Genomic DNA, 22,274 nt, shown 5'->3' on the forward strand with positions numbered 1-22,274 from the left:
GCTACAGTATTATACCATTTCATGAAAGGATGTAATTTTTCCACCATTGATGAGATAAAAACAGAATCACTGAAGGAGCTGGACACTATAAAGAAAAGTGAGTTCCAGAAGTGCTTCCAAGACTGGAAAAAGCACTGACATAAGTGTATTACATCTGAGAAGGATTACTTTGAAGGGGACAAAGATGATTAATAAAGATTCTTAAAGAAAAACAAAAATTCACATTACTTCTTGATCAAACTCCATATATGTGAATGACCTTCCACTTAACATTCAAAAAGCAGAACTGGTACTCTTCACAGACGATACTAGTATTACAATAAATCTTCTTAGAGCAGTGGTTCCCAACATGATGTGAGAGATTTATAGGCACACTGCTCATAAGAAAGCAGAAACATGTGATTAGATGGGTAAAAAATTTTGTATTCCTATTACAGTTATTGAGTACATATTTTGTAGATTTACCAGCATCTGTTTTGCCTCACACATCACCAAATTATCGCTGGCACAACAAATTCTTCAGTCTATGTTTTGTATTAATAACTCAGTATTACAACTGTTGTGCTCTATAGAAATAAATAGTATTTTATGGGTTTTGAATGTTTGCTTAAAGAAGATTGTATAATGAAGAATGTATTAAGTGTGGATTCACATATATTGAAAATGAAAATGTCCAACTGTCAAAGTGTATTGAGAGTCATATATTCTCAGTAATGACTTATTGCAGCCAGTACGTCTGAATATCATCTAACAACAGGTGACCCAGTGTTGAAAAATAAAAACAGAGTTTTTTGTTGGAAAAAGAAATTCTTTAAATCGCATGAAATGATTCTGGTGGGCTCTTTCAGCAGGAAAATCAAGAAGTTATTGAAGCATCATATGAGAACCTCATAATATCATTCAGACAGTAATCAAAACCTTGCATTCTCACTGTAACCAGAACTGTTTCTGGAGAAGATATTCAGTGAAAAATGACACGATACCTCTTTCAAACAACAGTGTGCATTGTGGGAAGAAATGGTCCTGAATGTGAAAGTACAGATAGTTAAAAGACTGAAAAGTCTCAATTTTTGGCTTTGCAGTGTGACAGGTGCACTGATATAAATCAACAATACCAGCATCACTCAATAAGATAGTGCTGATTTGTGGACCAGGAGAAAATAATGAAAGAATTATTGTTTTCAAAAATCCTGGAAACAATGTCAAATGGCTCTGATGTACTTTCTGCCATTAATGCATTTTAATTGAAAATGGTTTGACTTGAGACAGACTTATGGGAATCGGTACTAATGGTGCACCAGCCATGTTAGGTTCCAATTCTGGCTTCCTAAGCACTGCCAAAGAAAAAGAATCATTATCTTACTGTTTCCAACTGTATGATCCACAAACAAGCATCAAAAGCTTTGCTTGAAACTGAACACTGCACTGAAATTGGCTATCAGTGTGGTTAATAAAATTAAGTCAATTGCTGTGAACACTCTTTTTCCTGAGTCCTATTTAATGATCACAGTATTGAACACCAATCTTAAATCTTTCATACACAAGTCTGGTGGCTTTTGAAGGGTAGTATACTTAGCAGGCTAATGAATTGAAAATGGAGGCAGAACTAATTATTTTGAATCAAGGGAAAGTTGGGCTTAATTGTTCATTCAGTGATGACAGCTCTATATTTTCCCTAGCATATGTTGTGGACTTCTTTGAAACCCTCAATAATCTGAATTTGAAACTACAAGGTAGAAACACCACAATAATGTTTGCCAATGACACCATGCATGCCTTCTTGGGAAAAACCCAACTATGTAAGTGTCACCTGGATGCTCCCTTTACTAACTTTTCATTCAATGAACTTCTAGAGGTGCAACAGCACAATGTCAATAAGTGGAGAGTTGTCATCAGTGAACACTTGGAACACCTTCAAGAAGAGTTAAAACTTAGTTCTCCTCATTTGTCTTCAGAAGACTGGTAGTGCAAATTTGCAAGAACACCCTTCAATACTGATGTGCTTCACTTTTTTATGTAATACATGAAGATGCAACTGAACTGAAACATAATTTGAGTGCTAAAGAATAGCTTCAGCAAACTAGGTTAGAATGATTTTAGGCTAGTGTACTTCCTATTTGTCCAGGAGTGACAAAGGAAACCTTAAAATTGCTTGTATAGTTCTTATCTACATATCAATGTGAGACCATATTCTTGACACAAGCCATCACAAAAACAAAACACCACAGTCATCTGACTGTGGAGAATGACATTAGATGTGCTTAAACAAGTTTGAAACACAATTTTCATGATCTGTCTAAAGAAAAAAAATCTAGAGTTTTATTTATGTTCGGAATTTCTCTTGTGACTCATCACAAAAAAAGGTTTGATGTAAAAAGTGTTGGTTAAGTGAAAACAATACGATTAGGTATTTAAGTATGATATAAAGACATTTAAAAAGATTCACACGTTCCTATCGCAACTCAGCATCTCCGCTATATGGTGAGTAGCAGCTTTCCTTCTCTGGTATTGTTACATTCCATTCTGGATTTTCCATTGTTTGATATAAAGACATTTCTATGTTGGGCACTATATTCTTTGCAACACTGTAGTTCTGTAATACTCTACATTTGATGACCCTCTTTTACTAAAGTGTGGATTGTAAATTATTGTCAAATAAAGTTTTTCAAAAGACGCAAAAAATTAATAAATAAATTAAAGAATTTAACATAGGGGAGTATAAGGTATTCTGGGGTTGTAAAATGAGGGGCAACATACAGAAAAGGATGGAAACCACTGCATAGAGTAAAGTGACAGGAGAGATTTTTAATGTTTTCCAAAAAATTATTAAGTGATGATAGAAGGTACAGCAATCAGTCACAACTTGTGTTTATTGTTTCAGATCTAGATTTCAGTCACAGAGTGATGACCTTCAATGCAGGAGACAAAGTTAACACATTCCAGTCATTATTTGTCATAGCATTCTTGGACTATACATATAAAGAGTTCAATTGAACTGTTGACATGGATAGTCCATGAGGGCTATGCCAAATAACAACTTAAATGTGTTAACTTTATCTCTTGCAGTGACACAACTCTAGATGTAGATTTGGTACAATAAACACAAGTTACAACTGATTGCTGTATCTTTCTTACCAGCTGAAATAAGTACAACCACTGAGCACCTCCAGATGGAGTAAAATTTTAAAAAATTATCAAGCGGTTCTCAGAAATGGACTCTCCCAAAATTTTTAATAAAACACACTGTATTCAGTTCTGCGCAACAGTGTCATACCAGCTATTGATGTAGCACATGAGCAACAGCAAACGGGGTAGAATGCTCTGAATTTTTGGGTGTAGATACTGACAGAAAGCATTAGATGGAAGAAGCATACTGCTTACCTTCTCAAACAATTAAGTACAGTTACTTATGCTCTTCATATAATTGCTAATCTTTAAAACAAACTAATTAATACCTTGTCATATTTTGCATATTTTCACTCAGTAATGTCTTACAGAATAATTTTCACTCAGAAATAAAGTACTGATTCCATAAAAGAGAGCAGTAGGAATGATATGTGATGATTGCACATGGTAATCATGTAGGTACCTCTTCAAGGAGCTGGGCATTTTAACTGCACCATCACAATGCATACATTTGCTAAAGAAATTAGTCATAAATAATCCATCACAACTTGAGAACAACAGTGATGCTCATAGCTATAAAATTGGAGGAGAAATATGACATTTATTACCCATTGTTAAAGGTGTCAATGTACAGCAAGAAATATTTTGATCATTTGACCAATGACATAAAATGTCTGACAGGTAGCAAAGAAAGTTTTAAATCTAACCTAAAATCATTTCTACCAGAAAACTCGTCCTATTCCATAGATAAATTATTATTTAAGAAGTACCATCCTAGTTTTTAAGTGTAGTTGCATGTTTAGGAGTAAAAAATAACATGTTTATTAATGTTAATATTAATGATATGTATACATCATCTTAACTGACTCATTCCACATAATTTCAGTGAAATAAGTGTTCAAATGATATGTGAAACATGTAACTAATAAACTTAAGGGAACTAAAATGCTTGTAAAATTAAAACTATACCTGTCTATTAACTTTCTAATCAGCCCCCCCCCCCCTGTCCTCCTTCCTTTTTAACATTCATGTATTCCTCTAAGTTCCAAGTTGTACTATCCCTTCTTCTTTCCACATCTCTTCTCCTTTAATTGACTTGACTTCTTACTCTGTCTCCAGCATGTCTGAACTAAAGCTGACTCAGAGCTGACAATGTCCTATCTTTGACACCCTCTTTTCTCTGATGCCTTCAGTCCTTGTCCTCATATGAGGTGGGCCCCTCTCAGCCTAGAGGCTGAGCAACCTATTCCTCCATCCCAACCTTCTGCATCTTATTCACCTTTCTTTCCCGAGAAACTGCTATGCAAGTTACAAAATCTGGGTACAGTTTTTACAACTTTCTAATATTTCTGTCAACAACTACAAGGAATTTCACTCCATGTAAGTACTGGGCAGACACTCTTCCTCCTTATTTTTGTACATTTCATCAGTTTAATTTTCCTATTGATAAAACTTCGATTTCTGTCATCAGAAGTACATTGGAAAGTTGTTAAATGTAAACTTTCACCACCAGAAATAAAATGTGCCGAATTCTTGATATACAAATCTGTTTGACCCACATATGTTGGTAATAATGTTGTCAAGAACAGTAATTATGCCGCCGAGAACTTGGCACTCGAATAGGTGGGTGAACCAATAGCGCACACTCTAGGTATTAAAGGAACATATTCTTTGTGCACCTTTGGCAACCCATACAGTCATTGTGATAGTGCAACTGAATTTAACAGATTTTTTTAACTCTCTTTTCAGTAGAGGAAGTTTTTATGAACAACGTAACAGTCTAAGAACTTTTGCAGTGGGGTTTCTACTCAGTTTCCTAAATGTTTGCAAAGTCAGTAGCGAGTCGAGGTGTGAATTGGACACTCAATCTATGCATCTCACATTAATGAAGAAGACAGTGATGAGCAGCAGCCATTGGTGAAGGGATAAAATTAGGACAGCCAGTACTTTTTATCAGTTAAAATGGTCAATATTTGTTTTTAACCACTGGAATGAAATTTGCGTGCCAAGAGGCTGGTCAAAATGCAAATGGAGAGGAAAACCATTTTCTTATCATTTTTGCCAAAAAATTTGGTGCTCCCAAATTTTGCTGCAGTAGGGGACTGCCCAGTTCACCTATCAGTACAATGAAAAACCAGTCTGAAGTTGCAAATTTTTCTTTTTTTATTCGCCTGAAGACTAGTTTTAGGCTGAGACCCATTTTCAAATACTTGTAACATAGTAAAAATGGTATTTCTGAAGATGTGAAAACCATGTCAAAAATGTGCAATGAACCATGGCAAAAATGTCCAAAAATGCACATACATACTTTTCATTGCATATTTTTTATTTGGTTTTCACATCATCAGAAATACTATTTTTTACTATCATTTGAAAATGGGTCTCAGCCCAAAACTAGTTGTTGAGTCAAAAAAAAGTAAAATTTGCAACTTTGGACTGGTTTTCCATTCTACTGATTAACTGAAGTTGATGACGTAAAGCTACACCAGCATGCTGAAGTTCATGAAGATCTATTATCTTTGTGAGTAGCTCTGTGGCAGAGAAAGGGAGAAAGACTGTATAAAATGTATCTGGAAATATAACTGCCTGAAAAACAGCTGCTAAAAGTGCATGTTTGTTGATAACTGTTTATGCTAGCTTTCTTGCAGAATATGTATATCTCTATAAGTAAATTGAAGTAGAACAAGGGAGGGGAGGGGACAGATTATATGTTCACTCCTCCAAGAGCAAAATGGATTCAAACTAAGATATATTATGCAGTGTGTGTAGTATAAGTGCACGCTCTCACAATTCTCATGGCTGGATGCTGGTTGTTTTCAAATCTGTAATTTACTACTTATTTCTTTTCAAGAAGAATCTTTGGTGGAAGAGGGGCTAAGCAGAAATAATTTTAACCCACATGGGAAGATAGTCACAAAATTTTATAGCTGTGTGTTTCATTCCTTTCAGTGCCAATGTTAGAACCACTAGACAGAAGTGCTGACCATTTTTTACTTCTGATATTGTTACTGCAAACTCTTTCTTTTATTCAAATCACCATGTGCTCTTGACAACAAATTTCATCAGCATTTAAATACATTAAAAAAAGAAAGAAAGAAAGAAATGATGCACCACAAAGGAATTATCTGAATGGTACAGAAACTGGTCTATGTTACAGACAAACAAATAATTATAATTTCAGAAAAATTGGATGATTTATTCAAGAGAAAGAGCTTCACAATTTGAGCAAGTAAATAACACGTTGGTCCACCTCTGGCCCTCATGCAAGCAGTTATTCAGCTTGGCATTGATGGACAGAGTTGTTGGATGTCCTCTTGAGGGATATTGTGTGTAATGCTGTCTGGTTGGTGCATTAGTTCATCAGAATCTTGAACTGGTTGATGGGCCCTGCCCATAACGCTCCAAACATTCTCAAATGGAGAGAGATCTGGTGAACTTACTGGCCAAGGAAGGGTTTGTAAAGTGTGAAGACCAAGCAGTAGAAACTCTTGCTGTGTGCACATGGGCACTATCTTGCTGAAATGTAAACAGAGGATGGCTTGCCATTATGGGCAACAAGGCATGGCAATGAATATCACTGACATACCATGGTGCTACAAGGGTGCCAGTGATGGCAGCCAAAGGAGTCCTGCTATGAAACGAAATGGCACTGCAGACAATCGCTCCCGGCTGTTGGGCTGTATGACAAGTGACAGTCAAGTAGCTATCCCTCCGCATCTCCACTGGTCGTCAGGACTCGGTTTGAAACGAGACTCATCACTGAAGACAATTCTATGCCAGTCAATGAAACTTCAGGCTGAATGTGTCCGACATGACTGCAAATAGGCTTATTGGTGTATAGAGATCAACAGTTGTCTGCACAAGGGGCGCTGTGAGCTCAACCTCCTTTTTGTGAGCTACATGTTGATGGTCCTTGTGGTCAGTAAAGTGCCAGTTACATATCAGATCAGTGATAATGATGAATCCAGGCATCTGAGTGCCTCTCTGATGATTGCTCGGTCCTCATGTTCAGTCTTCTCTCTAGGTTGACCGCTTCATTCTCAACACTGTGTTCCAATCCCTCCTGACGTCGTCAGAATAGTGGCATTGCTCCTCTTCAAATGCTGAGTGATTCGCCAATTACTCCAACTGACTTCTTTGAACCCAGCTTCATGTCCTGTCTCAAATGCTGACATCTGCATATATTGTGCATGCACTTGTCTGCGAAGCGTAGTTGCTGTCTGACTGCAAAGACTTTATGCCCTGGAATAACATGTCCCCTCTTTACTATCCTTGCCAGCTGCAAAGTAAAATTCCACTACAGCATCACACATTCATTCATCGGCCACCAAAGTTTACAAGTTTGCATTGTCCATTGATATCTGTATGAATTTCAATTTGTGACCAATCTGCTTAACTCTTCATAATGTGAGACTATGGATAATATTCCCAATTGTGTAAACAGATGCCTGCAAGATGTATGTGGGTGAATCCCACAGAAAGTTCTTGTTATTTTCTTTTGTGAAATGAATGCTTTTTACCTAAGTGAGAAGTTATCGTAGCATATTATCCCATCCAACATCAGTGAATGAAAATATGCTGAGTATGGTAACTTACAAATTTCTGTGTCCCCAAATTTGGCACTGGACAAAATGTTTTAGCAGATCTACTGTATGGCTTTTCCATCTAAGTTTTTCATCAATGTGCACACTCAAAAACAGTAAACTTTCTACCCCATTTATTATTTTTTGTTGGCATACTACACTGCCAGCAGGTGAGGCAATTTTGATAGTATGAAAGTTGGTGATCTATACACTGGAGAGCAGATTCTATTTACACCTCCAAGCACTCACTCCTGCAGAAGGATTCCCATAGGCTCTGTAGCTAGACTGGCAGGCTTGTGTTGCCATGGACAGCTGAAGCTATCTCCACCAAGGAGGTGAGCACAGTATTCTTCTGTGCTATGGCGAAACCCAATGGATTTTCTCCCTGTAGACAGAATGACCCAGTGGGCTAGCTGCATTTTTCTTTTTCTGAGTGTGCAGGTATCCATTTTCTTCCACCTACATCATAAACCTCAATATTGTTTCAAGGTGTTATAAGAATTCAGGTTTTCTTTACCATTTGGTTAAACAGCAAAAGTGTGATTTGTGCCTCTGTAGACCAGTGTCCCTTAATGATGTTTCTGCCACTTTGCTTATAAAATGGGATTATTTCATCATTCTTAAATAATGTCATTGTGTCTGAAAATCTGCAGTTACCTGAAAAATCTAAAAAGAAATCGAGAAAGACTTCCATTGGTCTATAAATAAAATAATGAAGTAGTTAAAACAAAATCTTAAAACTGTGCCTCTTTGTTCCTTTTCTATGTGATTGCCATTTAGATTTGAGTATTTATCACATCTCTTAAGCTGACAAATTAATTCTCCATAAAACTGTACTGTGAGCTTGTGACAGAATCTCAACGTTCATCAGAGTCAAAACATTGTGAACTGAGCCATTTTTTCGTGGGCACGCTGGTTGCAATTGTGCTCAGTAGGCACTCTCCCTGCGCACTTGCAGCGTCTTCACTCGTCACATTTGGTCTATTTGCAGTATACATTTTGTCATGAATTTTGTCAACTTTGAGATTTCTGCTGCTAAAGCTGTATTATAGAATGGATTACACATATGGTGAGATTTTAAAATGCAATGCTCATTTTGAATGTCAAATAAGAAGCAATGGGTTTTTCTTGCTATCGCACCTCTAAGCAAACTGACATGCAACGTGAGTCTGTGTTGGTTCGCACTGTGTTGCTTCACACACTATGTTAAAATGTAGTCCCTTTCTGGATAGCCTTTGTAAGATGCTCCATCTATGTTTGCAAGCTAATGAATAACGAACTTTTGTGGAATGCCCAAATATGTATCATTAATACATATCACGTAATTTCAAGAGAGTAATGAAATAAATTTTGAGCAAATATGGTATTATTTCTTGTTAAAGTTGCTTAGAATTCCTCTTACCTTTCAGTGATACATTTGCTTCACAGGTGTTGGAAGCAAACCAGTGAGGAGTCCTACGTATGTCCGAACGGTGGCTCGGCCCTTGCCAGGAAGCAGGTTGTCAGTCGCTGGAACAGTGAGTCCACTGGATTCTCCAGAGGAACAAGATTCTCCAGCAAGTGTGGTACATGATGTGAAGCCAAACGCTTCTTTCCTTTGGCGATCGAATCAACCGGCAAAACTGACAACAGTGAGCAGCACTGATGTATACAGGACTGAAGAGGATAATGGAAAACAGGTATGAACAAGGAAATTGTGGAACATGAAATTAAATGAGCTTGGGTATGATGAATAAACATTTTTCATTCATTTACAATTAAAAGGTAAATCTGTCATTAAGGTGAAGGTTGGTTTGACTGCCAGAGTGCATGGTACCACTGGAAGTGGCATGCCGTTGCTTTCCTCTGACTTTTGAACTGATCTGACTATCCAGTTACAGAGTTAGAGGGGGAACTGTGGATTTGTAGACTAGCACTTGCCCAATGAGTCACACTTTTACCATAACAATTATCTCGTAAACATCACAATTTATTAATAGTACATCTATAGCCATGTTCAAAATAAAACCTGTTTTGGGGTAAAATTTGTAAGTCAGTCTTACTTTTGTATTCATTGTGTTTCGTTGAGTTCTAAATGGAAGAGTTCTTTGGGTCAGTTGAACTGAACATACAGCAGAACAGGAGGGTATTGCAGAGGAAGCAGAATATTCGTCACTCAAGTACTGGTCTCTTCGACCAAACTGTTTTAGAGCCTACATGGCTATTTGATGCTATATTTGCATATGATAAACTATTAGTGTAATAAGCCAAAATTATACAGCAAGAACGTAGGGTTGTCAAAAACTAGTAAGCTTCCATTGCTGATGTTGGAATAGTATTCAACATCAGCTGTAACATGTAATAGCAGAATAGTATTAAACTCATTGATGGTGGAGCATTCAGTATTGGTTACAAAATGTGAATCAACAGTTTAAAAGTATTAAATTTCTAACGAATTATTTGATAGGTCTCATACTTCTGTCTGCCTTTTCATTGGTTGTACAGTGAGAATGACTTTCTGTAAAGCTACTTGTAGATCATTTGTATAATAGATTTCTGACATCCAAACAAATAATATTCTGGTTTCCTTCTCCTCCTACCATTTTGAGAGTCTGATGTTCTGCATCATTTTGTCTTTCAGTGTCCTCCTGCAGTAGTGCCTCCACATGAGAACTTCCCATCAAACAGCTTAAATTAAAGTTTACCCAGCTATTAGTAATTCTCTTGGGTTTTAGTATCTGCTCATAAATGTTTCCTTTTTTTCCTGTCTTGCTGTTAAAAGTTTTGAAATGATACAGAACCTGTATACTTCACTTAAGAATTCCTCTAAATCTTCTTTCTTTTAACCAAGATAAATTGTTATCTGTTTCCATTGCACTTGCACTTCTGTTCTTGTTCTGAAGTTTTTTCAACCTCCATATTGGATCTTCAACAAATGTTAAACAATAATGCTAATAAGCTGCAGTGCTGCCTTACATCCTTCATGGTAAAAATTGCTTCCGTGTTCACTCTTATCTTTCCTGAACTAACAAGGAGTAAAAAACACCAAGCAAAATTTAAAAGCATTGCCACAAAGTAAGAGGCTTCTAACTGGAAATCAGTTCGCATTTATTCTAAGAGAAAAACTTGGATTTAAAGATTTTTGGAAATGAAGGAATTTTAAACAAATTTTCTGACAATCAATACTATTTTATGGTGCATGTAAATTATTTGCACTTCTAGAATCGAGGACTAAAAATGAGCCTTCATTCTTACAGTTCACAGATAATGTTTATTATCCCTTAGTGGTGATATAAAGTTGAAAAGATGTCACGGTTAACCAACCGCTGATTATTGTAAATGAAAAACTACAATGCCTTATCCCCAGAATACATTTCTTTTTAATGAGGATAATTTTTACATTTATTTATGTACAATTAAACTGCAATTAAAAGTTTCAGCTGCAATTAATTATTATCTTTCTTGTTCTAGAGTCCACAAATGCATAAATAAATTCTTGTAGGAGGTCATTTTTTCCTTCAATAGGCTGAGCCAAGTAGAATTCTTTTGCATAAGATCCTCATGAACAACATAATCAGCCTCCCACTGATCATGTAGTTGTTGGTTATGAAACAAGAGTACTTAATAAATAGCACCACCTGCTGCTTACTACTGTACTTCATGATTTATTCAATAACCTCCTAGGTTGTCATTCATAGTGTAACCTACATAGGATGCTGTGTGAGTGAATGAAACATTGGCATTTGCAAGGAACTGCAGTAGCTAAATTATTTGAGAAATTGGTAATTCACATTGCTCAGAGTAGAGGATCTGTTCATATCTCTTCTGATTACTGAGTATTGTGTGAGATTGTGAAGTTCAAGCTCCTGATAGAATGGAATCCAATTTCCATTAGAAATGGATGAAGTATCAATATTATAAAATAAATGGATATTTAAGATTTCCGTTTCATGAATCACATCTGCTGCATGTTTTGCAAGTTAATGTAACAAGACCAAAGCCAACCACCTTCCCAAACTGAGCTTTTGCTTCATAGTTAATGACCTTGATGATTGACTGTAGCCTTCCTGTCTCCTTTCACACCAGCAAAAATTGCAGTTTATGATATAAAGTTATCAGGTTCTTAGCTGCAAAAACAGCAAGATGTTCTGATGAGTCACTCCCACCATTTTCGGTAAAGTTTCCACCAGACATGATGATAGGGACAATCTTCAAAATGCTGCGCTATTTCCACAAACTCATCCACCTGGTAATTCATGAACTATGTTAGTTCAACTCACATGGAAAGACATCATCATACTACAATTTCCGACTGAATGTATAGAATCGTTGGGAGATCATTTTTATGTGTTGTAAAGGATGGAAGCTAAAATACTGAAACTATAGTGGCATCATATTTGATATTTTCTTACTTTAAACTATGTATGTTATTGTCTTTAACTCTTCATTCTATAGTAGTAATTTCTTAGTGATGAGAGAGATGTTAGCAGATACTATATTTTACACATATATCCTTTTTTTTTTCTTTTTTTTTTAAAAAAAAAAGGGAGAGGTTTCAGGATTAATTTTCTGCAACCAGGCTACATCAAATGAACAACAAAATGTAAAGCCTGAAGAATTTACCTACGATGATGTTGGGCGTCCATATTCTCCTGTCTACGATGATGTCGGTCCAGGCTCAGGAAGAAGGGCAGAGTCTGAAAACAGTTCTGAAGCTGGTGGTAGTGGCTATGAAGAGTGCTGTATGGAGAAAGGACAAATGAGTGGTGGACAGGGAGATAACCACATTGAAGAAGACATTTATGACGATGTTGATGTTTGCACACTTACAGCACAGTCTGACTTTGAATGTTATGAATCTATTTGTGGGGGTAGTTCATGTGATCAAAGCAACAGTCTTTATGGTGTTGCATCTACAATTATTGCAGGTAAGTTATTCAGCAATATACTGTAAGTACTTTTAGCATAATACTTTTTTTTCTTTTGCCAAATTGTTGCGTGCAAAAACAGTGTGACTCCGTTCCCCCTCCCACCCCAAATGTTGAAATGAAATGAAATTACTGGGTGAAAGACTATCAATGGAATGAGTAAAAATAACCCCTTGAAAAAGCAGAGGAGGCACTGAGGACTGTGTAGAAGCAAAAGTTTTCAACTTGGGTTAATGTGCCTCCCCATATTTGCTGATCACTTGAAATCTGTTCATTTGTGTTATCCAGAAGGCAACCCATTCTTAAAGGGGAAGCATTGTCTGCTCTAATACCTTACTAGCATTATGTTGAAGTAATTGAAATAAGGATGTTTAGCAAAATTCAACTGCCACAGTGAACTGGCTCACATGAATATTTCCCAACACCTTGAGAAACAATACTGTCATCTTGGAAAATCAGGTTTTTTGCCGTTAATCTGTGTCGTACTTTCACGATATTTCAATTGAATAACTCGCAGTCATCACCTGGTGCTCTTTGAGGCTGAATCCACTGTTGAATGGGTCCAGCATTTGTGCCTATCTCAGGCTAGGTGCTCCATCAGCTGTCAGTGCTGCACCTGGCGATCTGTCCAAGGTATGCGCTGATAAGTAGCAGAAACCGTAGAATTTTCTAGCCATATCCGTTTGACTGCTGTGTGCATACTTTTCGGCTGTTGTCAGTTACTAATTTTGTCATCTGACATTCTGTTCAATCTCAAAGTTGTACTGGATGTTCAGGCTTCTGATTGCCATCATTTAAGCTTTCCTGTGGAGTGCTCTGTCCGATGTCTGTGTCACCTAGGGTAGTCTGCCGTATTATTTTTTGGCCACTGGTGTTCAAATTGTTATTCATTCTTGAAATAACTGTCCTTGGGTACTTGATTTGCTGTTTGGTGTACCACTGTCTGTGCACCCTGTGCTGGTTGTGCCAGATTATCTGCTCTCTCACCATTTCCAAACTTATTCTCCCCAGAATTAGGATGTTGCCTCTGTTGTGTCTTTATGAGATTGAGTACTGTGTTCTAGGTGCAGCTAAGCTGATATCCTGTGTCACAGTTGGTAAGATGTTCTGTGACCTTTATTTCAATGGATGCTTTAATAACACTTTCCCAGTATCTGAGTGTCTTTGTCAGAATCTTGACATGATGATAATTCATTGAATGATTTAGTTTCAAATAATATTCCACTACAGCTGTTTTGGAAGCCTGTTTGAGTCTGGTGTGGTTTCTATAAGCCCACATCATCTTTTACACACCCTAACAGAGCCTTAATCTAGGTTGACCTCACTGGACCAGTTCTTGAGTATTGTTAATTTGATTTGGGCCCTTATCAAGTTGGATTAAAAGAGAAGAAGAAAAGATTCAAAGAAAAGCAACACAATTTATCACATGCAAGTTTGGTCAGCTCAAGTGTGAGACACAAAGATCTGTCAAACTGATGTGAGGCACACCACAAGAAAGCCTTTTCTCAAAATTCCACGAGCTCTCTTTCCACAATGAGTCAAGAAACATAACACCTCTATAACCACACATTTCATGTAATGACTGTGATGCTATATTTAAAAAAGAGAGAGAGAGAGAGAGAGAGAGAGAGAGAGAGAGAGAGACACTCCCATACAGTACAGAGGGGCACTGATAATCTTTCCTTCTGTGCACCTCAACAGATGGAATAGGAAAATGGGTAGGAGAGGGGTGAATCATACTGTTACACTGTGAACCTCCACTACACAATGTAGAGTGACTTGAGGAATGCTGATAAGGATGAGTGGCGAGTCTTTGTCTGTACTCGCTGCATTGTTAGATTTTCTCTTCCCTTCTTGTGCTTCATTCCACATACTCTTCAAAACCTGTTCTTTATCTGTGTGACTATCCCAAAGAAATACTAATATCACAAATTTTTAAAAGCTCTGGCCTTCCATAATACCTATTATTATTATTATTATTATTATTATTATTATTATTATTATTATTCTCTACCACTTTTGTCATGTTACAAAATGCCCGAGCTTGACAGTGATTCTCTTGAGACATCTTTTCTCATGCATTTTCCCAAAAATTCACATATTATCAACCTCTTAACCTTCACAGTATCCAATTTCAAATGTTTCCATGATCTTTATTGTCCAGTGCAGGCTGTTGTGCAGTGAAGTGTACCAATCACAACATTTTACTCTTCTGCTACTTCTCCCTTCATCCAAACCTTGTGTCATCCATCCTTTGTTATGATCTGAAAATTTACATATGTGCCTGTCAACTACTTGATGCTTCTGCATTTTGGTGTGCAGTTTCTTTTAGGAGTAAAGTATTTACTTTCTGCTTCTCCTTCTTAAAAAGATGATACATGAAACCAACAAGATTACTTAAAGACAATTTTGAACTTGATATATATCAGAATTACTTTCCTGATTTTATTGAATACCACATTTCTAGTGTTTACCAATCTTTTATTTATTTTATATTTATTTCTTCATTTTTTTTTTCCTTGGGCTGAATGCTTCACTAAATGATTCTTTCACGAGGTCAGTAGCCCTTCATAAGGCACCACTTCGCCAAAGTGGATTCATAACTGCCAGACTTTTGTTGCTAGTGTATCCCACTCTACTTACCCTCCCAGTCTGTTGTAAAGTTATCTGTTCTTTCCATAGTGGGTTGTGAAGCATATTGGTTAAATGGAATGAGTAAAATGTTACAGACTTCTTGTAGTTCATTCATAGTAACAACCCAGTTGGAATTCTATAATCTTGTTGTTCATTCTTAGTAAATGCTTGACTTTTCTGCCTTGTGACCTTTAATATAATTACTTACAGATCTTTAGAACCAGTAGAGATGTCCATTTATGATTATGGGGTTTCCATTGACCAAATTCCCGTCCACAAAGCTTTCTACAGGCAGGGACTTTATATGTAGGCATAACTGCTGAATCTAGGTTTTAGGTGGAAAAGCTGATACACAGATTTCTAGGCATTGTGATGGATGAACCTCTTACACAAAAAGGATATCGGCTACATATACAAAAGGATTAACTGCAATGTCTGCTTACTGATATGTCTCTCAATAATAATAATAATAGCACCTCCTGCCCTAAAACAAATCTGCTACACATTAATCCACAGAAATTAGCAATATATATGACTGAGGGTTAGTGTGAGCCACCTGCAGTCTGCAGAAGTAGGTTGTTTCAGGCTCTGGAAAACAGCAGTTGCAATACTTGTCAATTTGCTAAATTTTAATCCTTTAGGAACTATTCTATTGAGTAAAATTTACTGAGTTTGCATCCTGTATTTCTTGTTAAGACAACTGTCTGCAAAAGTTGTTAACAATTAAGTTTGTAAAAAATAATGTGGAAAATAGCATAATGAATATAAACATTTATTATTACACTTCGCAAATCAGACTCGCACATAGTGTACTAAAGAGTGCGAGCACTATGGCCCACAGCTGACTTGCTGCAGGGAGAAATATTCTTTAACATGTCACTAATGATATAAAGTAACTCCATGAAAATAAGTAATTAAAATATTGTGACTGAAGGTAGTGTATTACTAACAAAAATATTCCACACAATCTGAAATGTAGTACTCACTGTAAAGAGGGCCTGTTTAGTTACAGACATTCACAATGAAAAGACTGTTACACATTATAGCTTTTGGCCAAAGCCTTCTTCAGCAAAGAAAATACACAGATTCACACAAGCAAGCACACCTCACTCACACAACTACTTATTGTGGCAGCTCTGATCAGAGCTGCCGGTGGTAGTGGTTGTGTGTGCAATAGGTGTGCTTGCTTGTGTGAATGTATGTGTTTTCTTTATTGAAGAAGGCTTTGGCCAAAAGCTGTAATGTGTAACAGTCTTTTCATTGTGCCTGTCTGCAACTAAATGGGTCCTCTTTTTGGTGAGTAGCAATCTATCCTTTTCCTAATATTGTCAATAATCCAGCATGGATTTCCTGTTGTTCGAAATGTAGTACTTATACATACATCAACAAAAAGTAATCCATGTTTGAAAAGATTACACGAACAACTAAAAAAAGTGGCAGCAGGAGAGAACATGGCAAAGACGTGGAAATGTATGAGCTTTCAGAGCCATAACCACCTTGCTGCAAAAGGGCTGAAGGGAAACTATATAGAGATGAAACAAAAGGACTGGTGAAATTTAGGAAATGGGAAGAGTTATGGAAAAGTTGCCTACAGGCATCGGTCAGAGTAGACTTATTGGGAAGGATGAGAAGGAAAGACTGACGGTACCTGCACCAGGTGTTCAGTCCAGGTACCAACAGTCAGTATTCCCTTCTCATCTCGCCCACAAATCTTCTGCCAGGAGGAGTCACTGGCTCCGAAAGTTTCTGTGTTTCCACGTCTCCTATGCTTTCTCTCCTGCTCCCACTTGATGAGTAGATAGTTTATCTGTTCATTAAGTGTGAATTTTTTTTTTTTCAATGGGCATGTATAAAATAATGATGATGATGATGACAAAGATCTTAAAGTTATAATGGCAAATAGAGATTATTATTATTATATTCTTTCTTTTCTCAGACGTTATGTCTGGTCAAAAAATGGAAAGTGACACGGACCTTGATCAAGCGTGACTTCCTTTTAACTGTACGGTATATTTTACATTGCATTTAGGAACTTTCGGGTAATTGAACATGTATCAATAATTACAGATTTCTGTAGTTGTATATATATGTTTGGATGTAGCTGTATTGCGTTGATGTACTGGTGGATATTGTGTGGTATGACTCCTGTAGTTGATAGTATAATTGGTATAATGTCAACTTTATCCTGATGCCACATGTCCTTGACTTCCTCAGCCAGTTGGATGTATTTTTCAATTTTTTCTCCTGTTTTTTTTTCTGTATATTTGTTGTATTGGGTATGGATATTTCGATTAGTTGTGTTAATTTCTTCTTTTTATTGGTGAGTATGATGTCAGGTTTGTTATGTGGTGGTGTTTTATCTGTTATAATGGTTCTGTTATTATTATTATTATTGTTATTATTTATTGTTACAAGTATTATTTTCTTGCATTTATTGTAATGCTGTTTCTCTGGCATGCGCTTTAACTGATGTTGGCAACACTGGTATTTCAGAGGACAGCAGTGGATCAGGAAACAGCAATGTGGCACCCCGCAGTGAGACAAGCGATGAGTGGGTTGATATAGAGCAGTCAGACTGCGATACAACTGCCTCCACCCCTACTATCTTACTGTGAGTAGTACCTTAAATATCAGTACTCAAAATTTGATTTTGGTCACATTCAACAAGATCCATACATTAATCAGCCAGAACATTATGACCACATGTTTAATAGCCAGTATGCTCACCTTTGGCATGAATAACAGCAGTGTCATGGCATGGAAGCAATGAGCCCTCAGTAGGTCATCAGAAGGAGTTGACACCAAATCTGCACACCCAAGTCACCTAACTTGCATAAATTCTTGGGCAGGAGGGGCGATGAACTGTGATCTCACATTCATCACATCCCAGATGTGTTTGATCAGGTTCAGATCTGGCATGTTGGTGTTCTAGCACATCAGTTGGAATTCATCACTGCATTCCTTCAACCACTATATCACACTTGTGGTCTTGGGAAATCGAACATTATTTTGCCAAAAAATGCCACTGCCATCAGGAAACATGATCATCATGAAGGGGTGTATGTGGTCTGCAACCAGTGTAAGATACTGCTTGGCTGCCATAGTGCCTTGCACAAGCTCCACTGGACCCATGGATGCTTATGTGAATGTTCCCCAGAGCCCAGCTTGTCTCCGTCCCACAGTACAGGTATCGAGGAGCTTCTCCCCTGGAAGACTACTGATTTGTACCCTCCCATTGGCACAATGAAGAAGGTATCGGGATTTGTCAGACCGTGCAACACACTGCCACTGCACTGGCATCAAGTGCCAATGGTCACGTACCCATTTCAGTCACTGTTGCCGAAGTCGTGGTGTTGACACTGGCACATGCACAGGTTGTCAGTCGTGGAGGCTCATCGTTAAGAATGTCAGTGCACCGTGTGTTCACACACACTTGTACTCTGCCTAGCATTTAAGTGTGTTGTTAGTTCTGCCACAGTTCACCAGTCTGTCCAGCTTACAATGTCCGATGTCTGTAATGAGGGATGGCCACCCAATTCCACGACGTCTGGACTTGGGTTTCACCTTGTGTTGAAGACAGTCACCACAGCAGTCCTTGAACACCCGACAAGTCGAGCAGTTTCCAAAATGCTCCTGCTGAGACAAATTATTTGCCTTCCCCATTCTATACACCGACAGCATGCTCACTGATACTACACACTGTGCGTGCATCTGAACAGCAGTCATTCGTCACCAGGTGTTGCTCCTATCGCATGGACGGTTTTATACTGGTGGTCATAATGTTCTGGCTGATCAGAGTATAATATTAAGTTATCAGGTACTGCATTGCACCACAGAGGACTGTTGTTGGCAAGTCGAGAAATGAAAAGGTGCCTAACGGATATACAATATACTTAACTGTACAAAAGAAAATTCAATTGACACAACCAATAAATATGAGGCAGAACTGCTGGTCAGTACTTATTTTCAGGAAGTGAAATGTGTAGCATTACGAGCGCACGCGCGCTCACACACACACACACACACACACACACACACACACACACACACAAGTTGCGTGTGCATATCTGCGACTCAGCATCTCCGCTGTATACTGAGTAGCAACTTTCCTTTTCATAATAGTGTTAAAGTTTGATGAGGGTGTTGTGGAGGTTAAGGGGGTGATGAAAGTTGACAGTGGGTGCTACAGCAGGGTGTCCCATTTCAGGACTTGACTATAAGTTACTGACAATGATTTAACCACACGATATAATATGGATGTGTCCATTCTTCCCTGTAACTTGGAACACTGGGTGCCACATGCAGTGGCACCCTAGATCTCTGGCTGCACAGACCGGCAGAGCCATAGTGATTTCATTTGCCTGTGCCATGAATGTCAGTGGTTTCCATGTGTCCCACAAGAGTGAAGTCCTCATAGTGTTGTAAAAATGTGATGATTATTTTTTCACAGATCACAAAGCTACCAGGATGTATAGTCGTAATAACTTATCATTTATCCCACAACAGATTGCTTTCTGTTTCTTATTGTGTGTGATCAATTATTGTCCTGAATTCTAATCTTTGCTAACTTTCTCTTATCTGCTCAACTGTCCTGGCATGGATGCCTTTTACCTTATAGATACCTCACCTTTTCTTTTTCCTTTGTTTCTTCATTAACAACATGCTGTCAACAATTCTTAGTTTTTTGATTAGAAAATCTGAGTAAATACTGATTTCAGCTGTAAACTTGTCACCATCAGTAATTTTGGTGTAGTAACATTTTTCAGTTGTATATACTTGCAAAGAAAATATAAAGCTGCACTTTTTTTCTGTCATTAGGGTTCAAGACAGGATGAGAACTCGAAGGAGCCCATCGTGGTCACACCAGGTGCGACAGACATGGAACAAGTTGCTGTCACAGAACAGACTGTCACAGGAGGAAAATGTTGACAGTGATGGTGGTGAGTAACATCAACAATAGATCTCAAATTTTTGTCTTCACAAAATAATTATGCAAGTTACTTTTTGTCAATCTTATGTTTCCCAGGTGAGTATGAAACGGACTGAAAGACATGTATTAATTAGACATTCAATGAATAAATTAAGTCTAGATCACAAGTACTCTATCAACAGCAATGACTTTGAGTCAATGACACCATTTAAAGACCTGAAGACCTAACACATCAAAATGACAGCTGAGTTCTTATGCTATGTCAGAGCATGGTATAGACCACTGTGAGGGGATTAGTATTTAAATGTAATTCTACTTAGTACAAGAGAAAACATAGATTCTGACATTGGGTAAATGCAATTGGCTTTAGACATTTGGTAAATGCATTAATTCCAAATAGGTATGACAATATGGGGTTAATTGCTTTAGCACACTCAACTGGTAATAGGGGAGAACTATGTTACAGCCTGATAATATAACTGTTAACAATGTGATTTAACAGTGAAGAATGAGCAGTTTGACATGTCTGCAAATAAACATTAGTTACAATAGCTATGATAGCTGGTCATAAATAACTTTAGGTGAAGTTTTCTACTTATAAATATGGATTATATCTTTTGTCAGTCAGTCTTTCCCACACTGATAAATGGTGGCCTTGCAAAGCAAAAATAAATTGGCACTTTAGATGGTATACAATCAAATCTCATTAAGTCCTTTTAAATGTTTCAGTCTTTTATTATAATTTAAACAAGTGTAATCAGATTCCCAAAAGTCAATCACCATTCATGAAATCACATAATTCTGAAATTTTTATGCACCGTAATTCTGCAGAAGTCTGCCTTGACAATCTATTCTCAATAATTGTTACCAAAGAACAATCACCAAATCAGACACAACGATGTATGCACAGCCAGACCAATCAATACCTGGATTCTGTGAATGCACTGATATATCTGATTTTATGTACACTGAATGTGTAGGGGCCTAAAGATAGCATAATGAGATACCAAATCTTGTCGCATAAATAAAACTACTACTTCGGAAAACTTACGACTGTTTGGTTACTGTTATTTGGTAAATATCTGACCAGTTGCCGTCCCATACCCATGATGGATCAACAGAGGTACTCTCAAAAATATCAAAGTTCGGATTCTGCATCACAGTGGTCACATGCAAAAAGTTAGCGTTGACCTCGGCAGGGTTCTATCACCAAAGTGCCTGCAAATATTTCCAAAGCTCCTCTGCAAAATTCAGAGCATTCCAACACAAAAACATAGAAAATGACAAGTACTTCTATATGTGAGACCGTTTAGCCAAGATACTGTACGAAGGGTGGGCATAAAATTACAATTGGATCCTTCTATCGACCACCAGACTTGCTCCTGATGTAACTGAAAACTTTAGAGAAACCCTCAGTTTGCTTGTACACAAGTTCCCCAATGATACTCTTCTAATTAGAGGTGACTTCAATCATTCAACAATCAATTGCAACAGTTACAGTTTTTTTGTAGTGGTGGCGGTGACAAGACATACTTTGAAAAATTAGTAAATGCCTTCTCTGAAAACTACCTAGAACAGATATTTTGGAAACCCACTCATGATGGAAATATATTAGATCTAGTGGCAATAAACAGACCTAAACTCTTTGAGGATGCCAACCTAGAAATTTTTTCTGGTGGCCGTGAGGTGGTAGTTAGCAACAATGATTACCAAAGTACAGAGGGCAACTAAAACAAGTAGGAAAGATTAATGAGTAAGAATGCAGAGCCTTGTGGCAGTGATATTGAATAAAAAGTTCTCTGTTTTCCAGCCATGTCAGGTGATTAAAATTCCACGAGCTTTCAGCCAAGCACTTACACTAGCTGCTGGCTGTGATGTCACTGGTGTTCAAAGCAACACCATAGATGGGCATAAGTTAACTCGACATTCAATGTGCCTGCTTCAACCTCCCAGTTGCTGGATACCATGCTGTGCTGAGCTACAGGCCACTGTCTCTATTAAGGGTGTTATCAATGATTTTTATTTTAATGGTTAATTACACAGTCCTAGAAGCAGTTATTGTGAGCCACAGCATATGTTATGTCAAATTTGATC

The 22,274-nt window shown here is 37.5% G+C and overlaps 1 protein-coding gene across 1 annotated transcript in view; it reads left to right on the top strand.

The window, feature by feature from the left end:
- Window positions 1-22,274, top strand: part of LOC126473664 (serine-rich adhesin for platelets-like) — a 186,887-nt gene that overhangs the window by 48,883 nt on the left and 115,730 nt on the right. Inside the window, exons 5-8 of the mRNA XM_050100896.1 lie at window positions 9,138-9,388; window positions 12,235-12,616; window positions 17,744-17,861; window positions 20,069-20,190. Coding sequence (XP_049956853.1) covers window positions 9,138-9,388; window positions 12,235-12,616; window positions 17,744-17,861; window positions 20,069-20,190 — 873 coding nt within the window. The remainder of the gene's footprint in view (window positions 1-9,137; window positions 9,389-12,234; window positions 12,617-17,743; window positions 17,862-20,068; window positions 20,191-22,274) is intronic.

This window comes from Schistocerca serialis, chromosome 4 (assembly GCF_023864345.2).
Source record: "Schistocerca serialis cubense isolate TAMUIC-IGC-003099 chromosome 4, iqSchSeri2.2, whole genome shotgun sequence".
In the NCBI taxonomy this organism is placed as follows: domain Eukaryota; kingdom Metazoa; phylum Arthropoda; class Insecta; order Orthoptera; family Acrididae; genus Schistocerca; species Schistocerca serialis.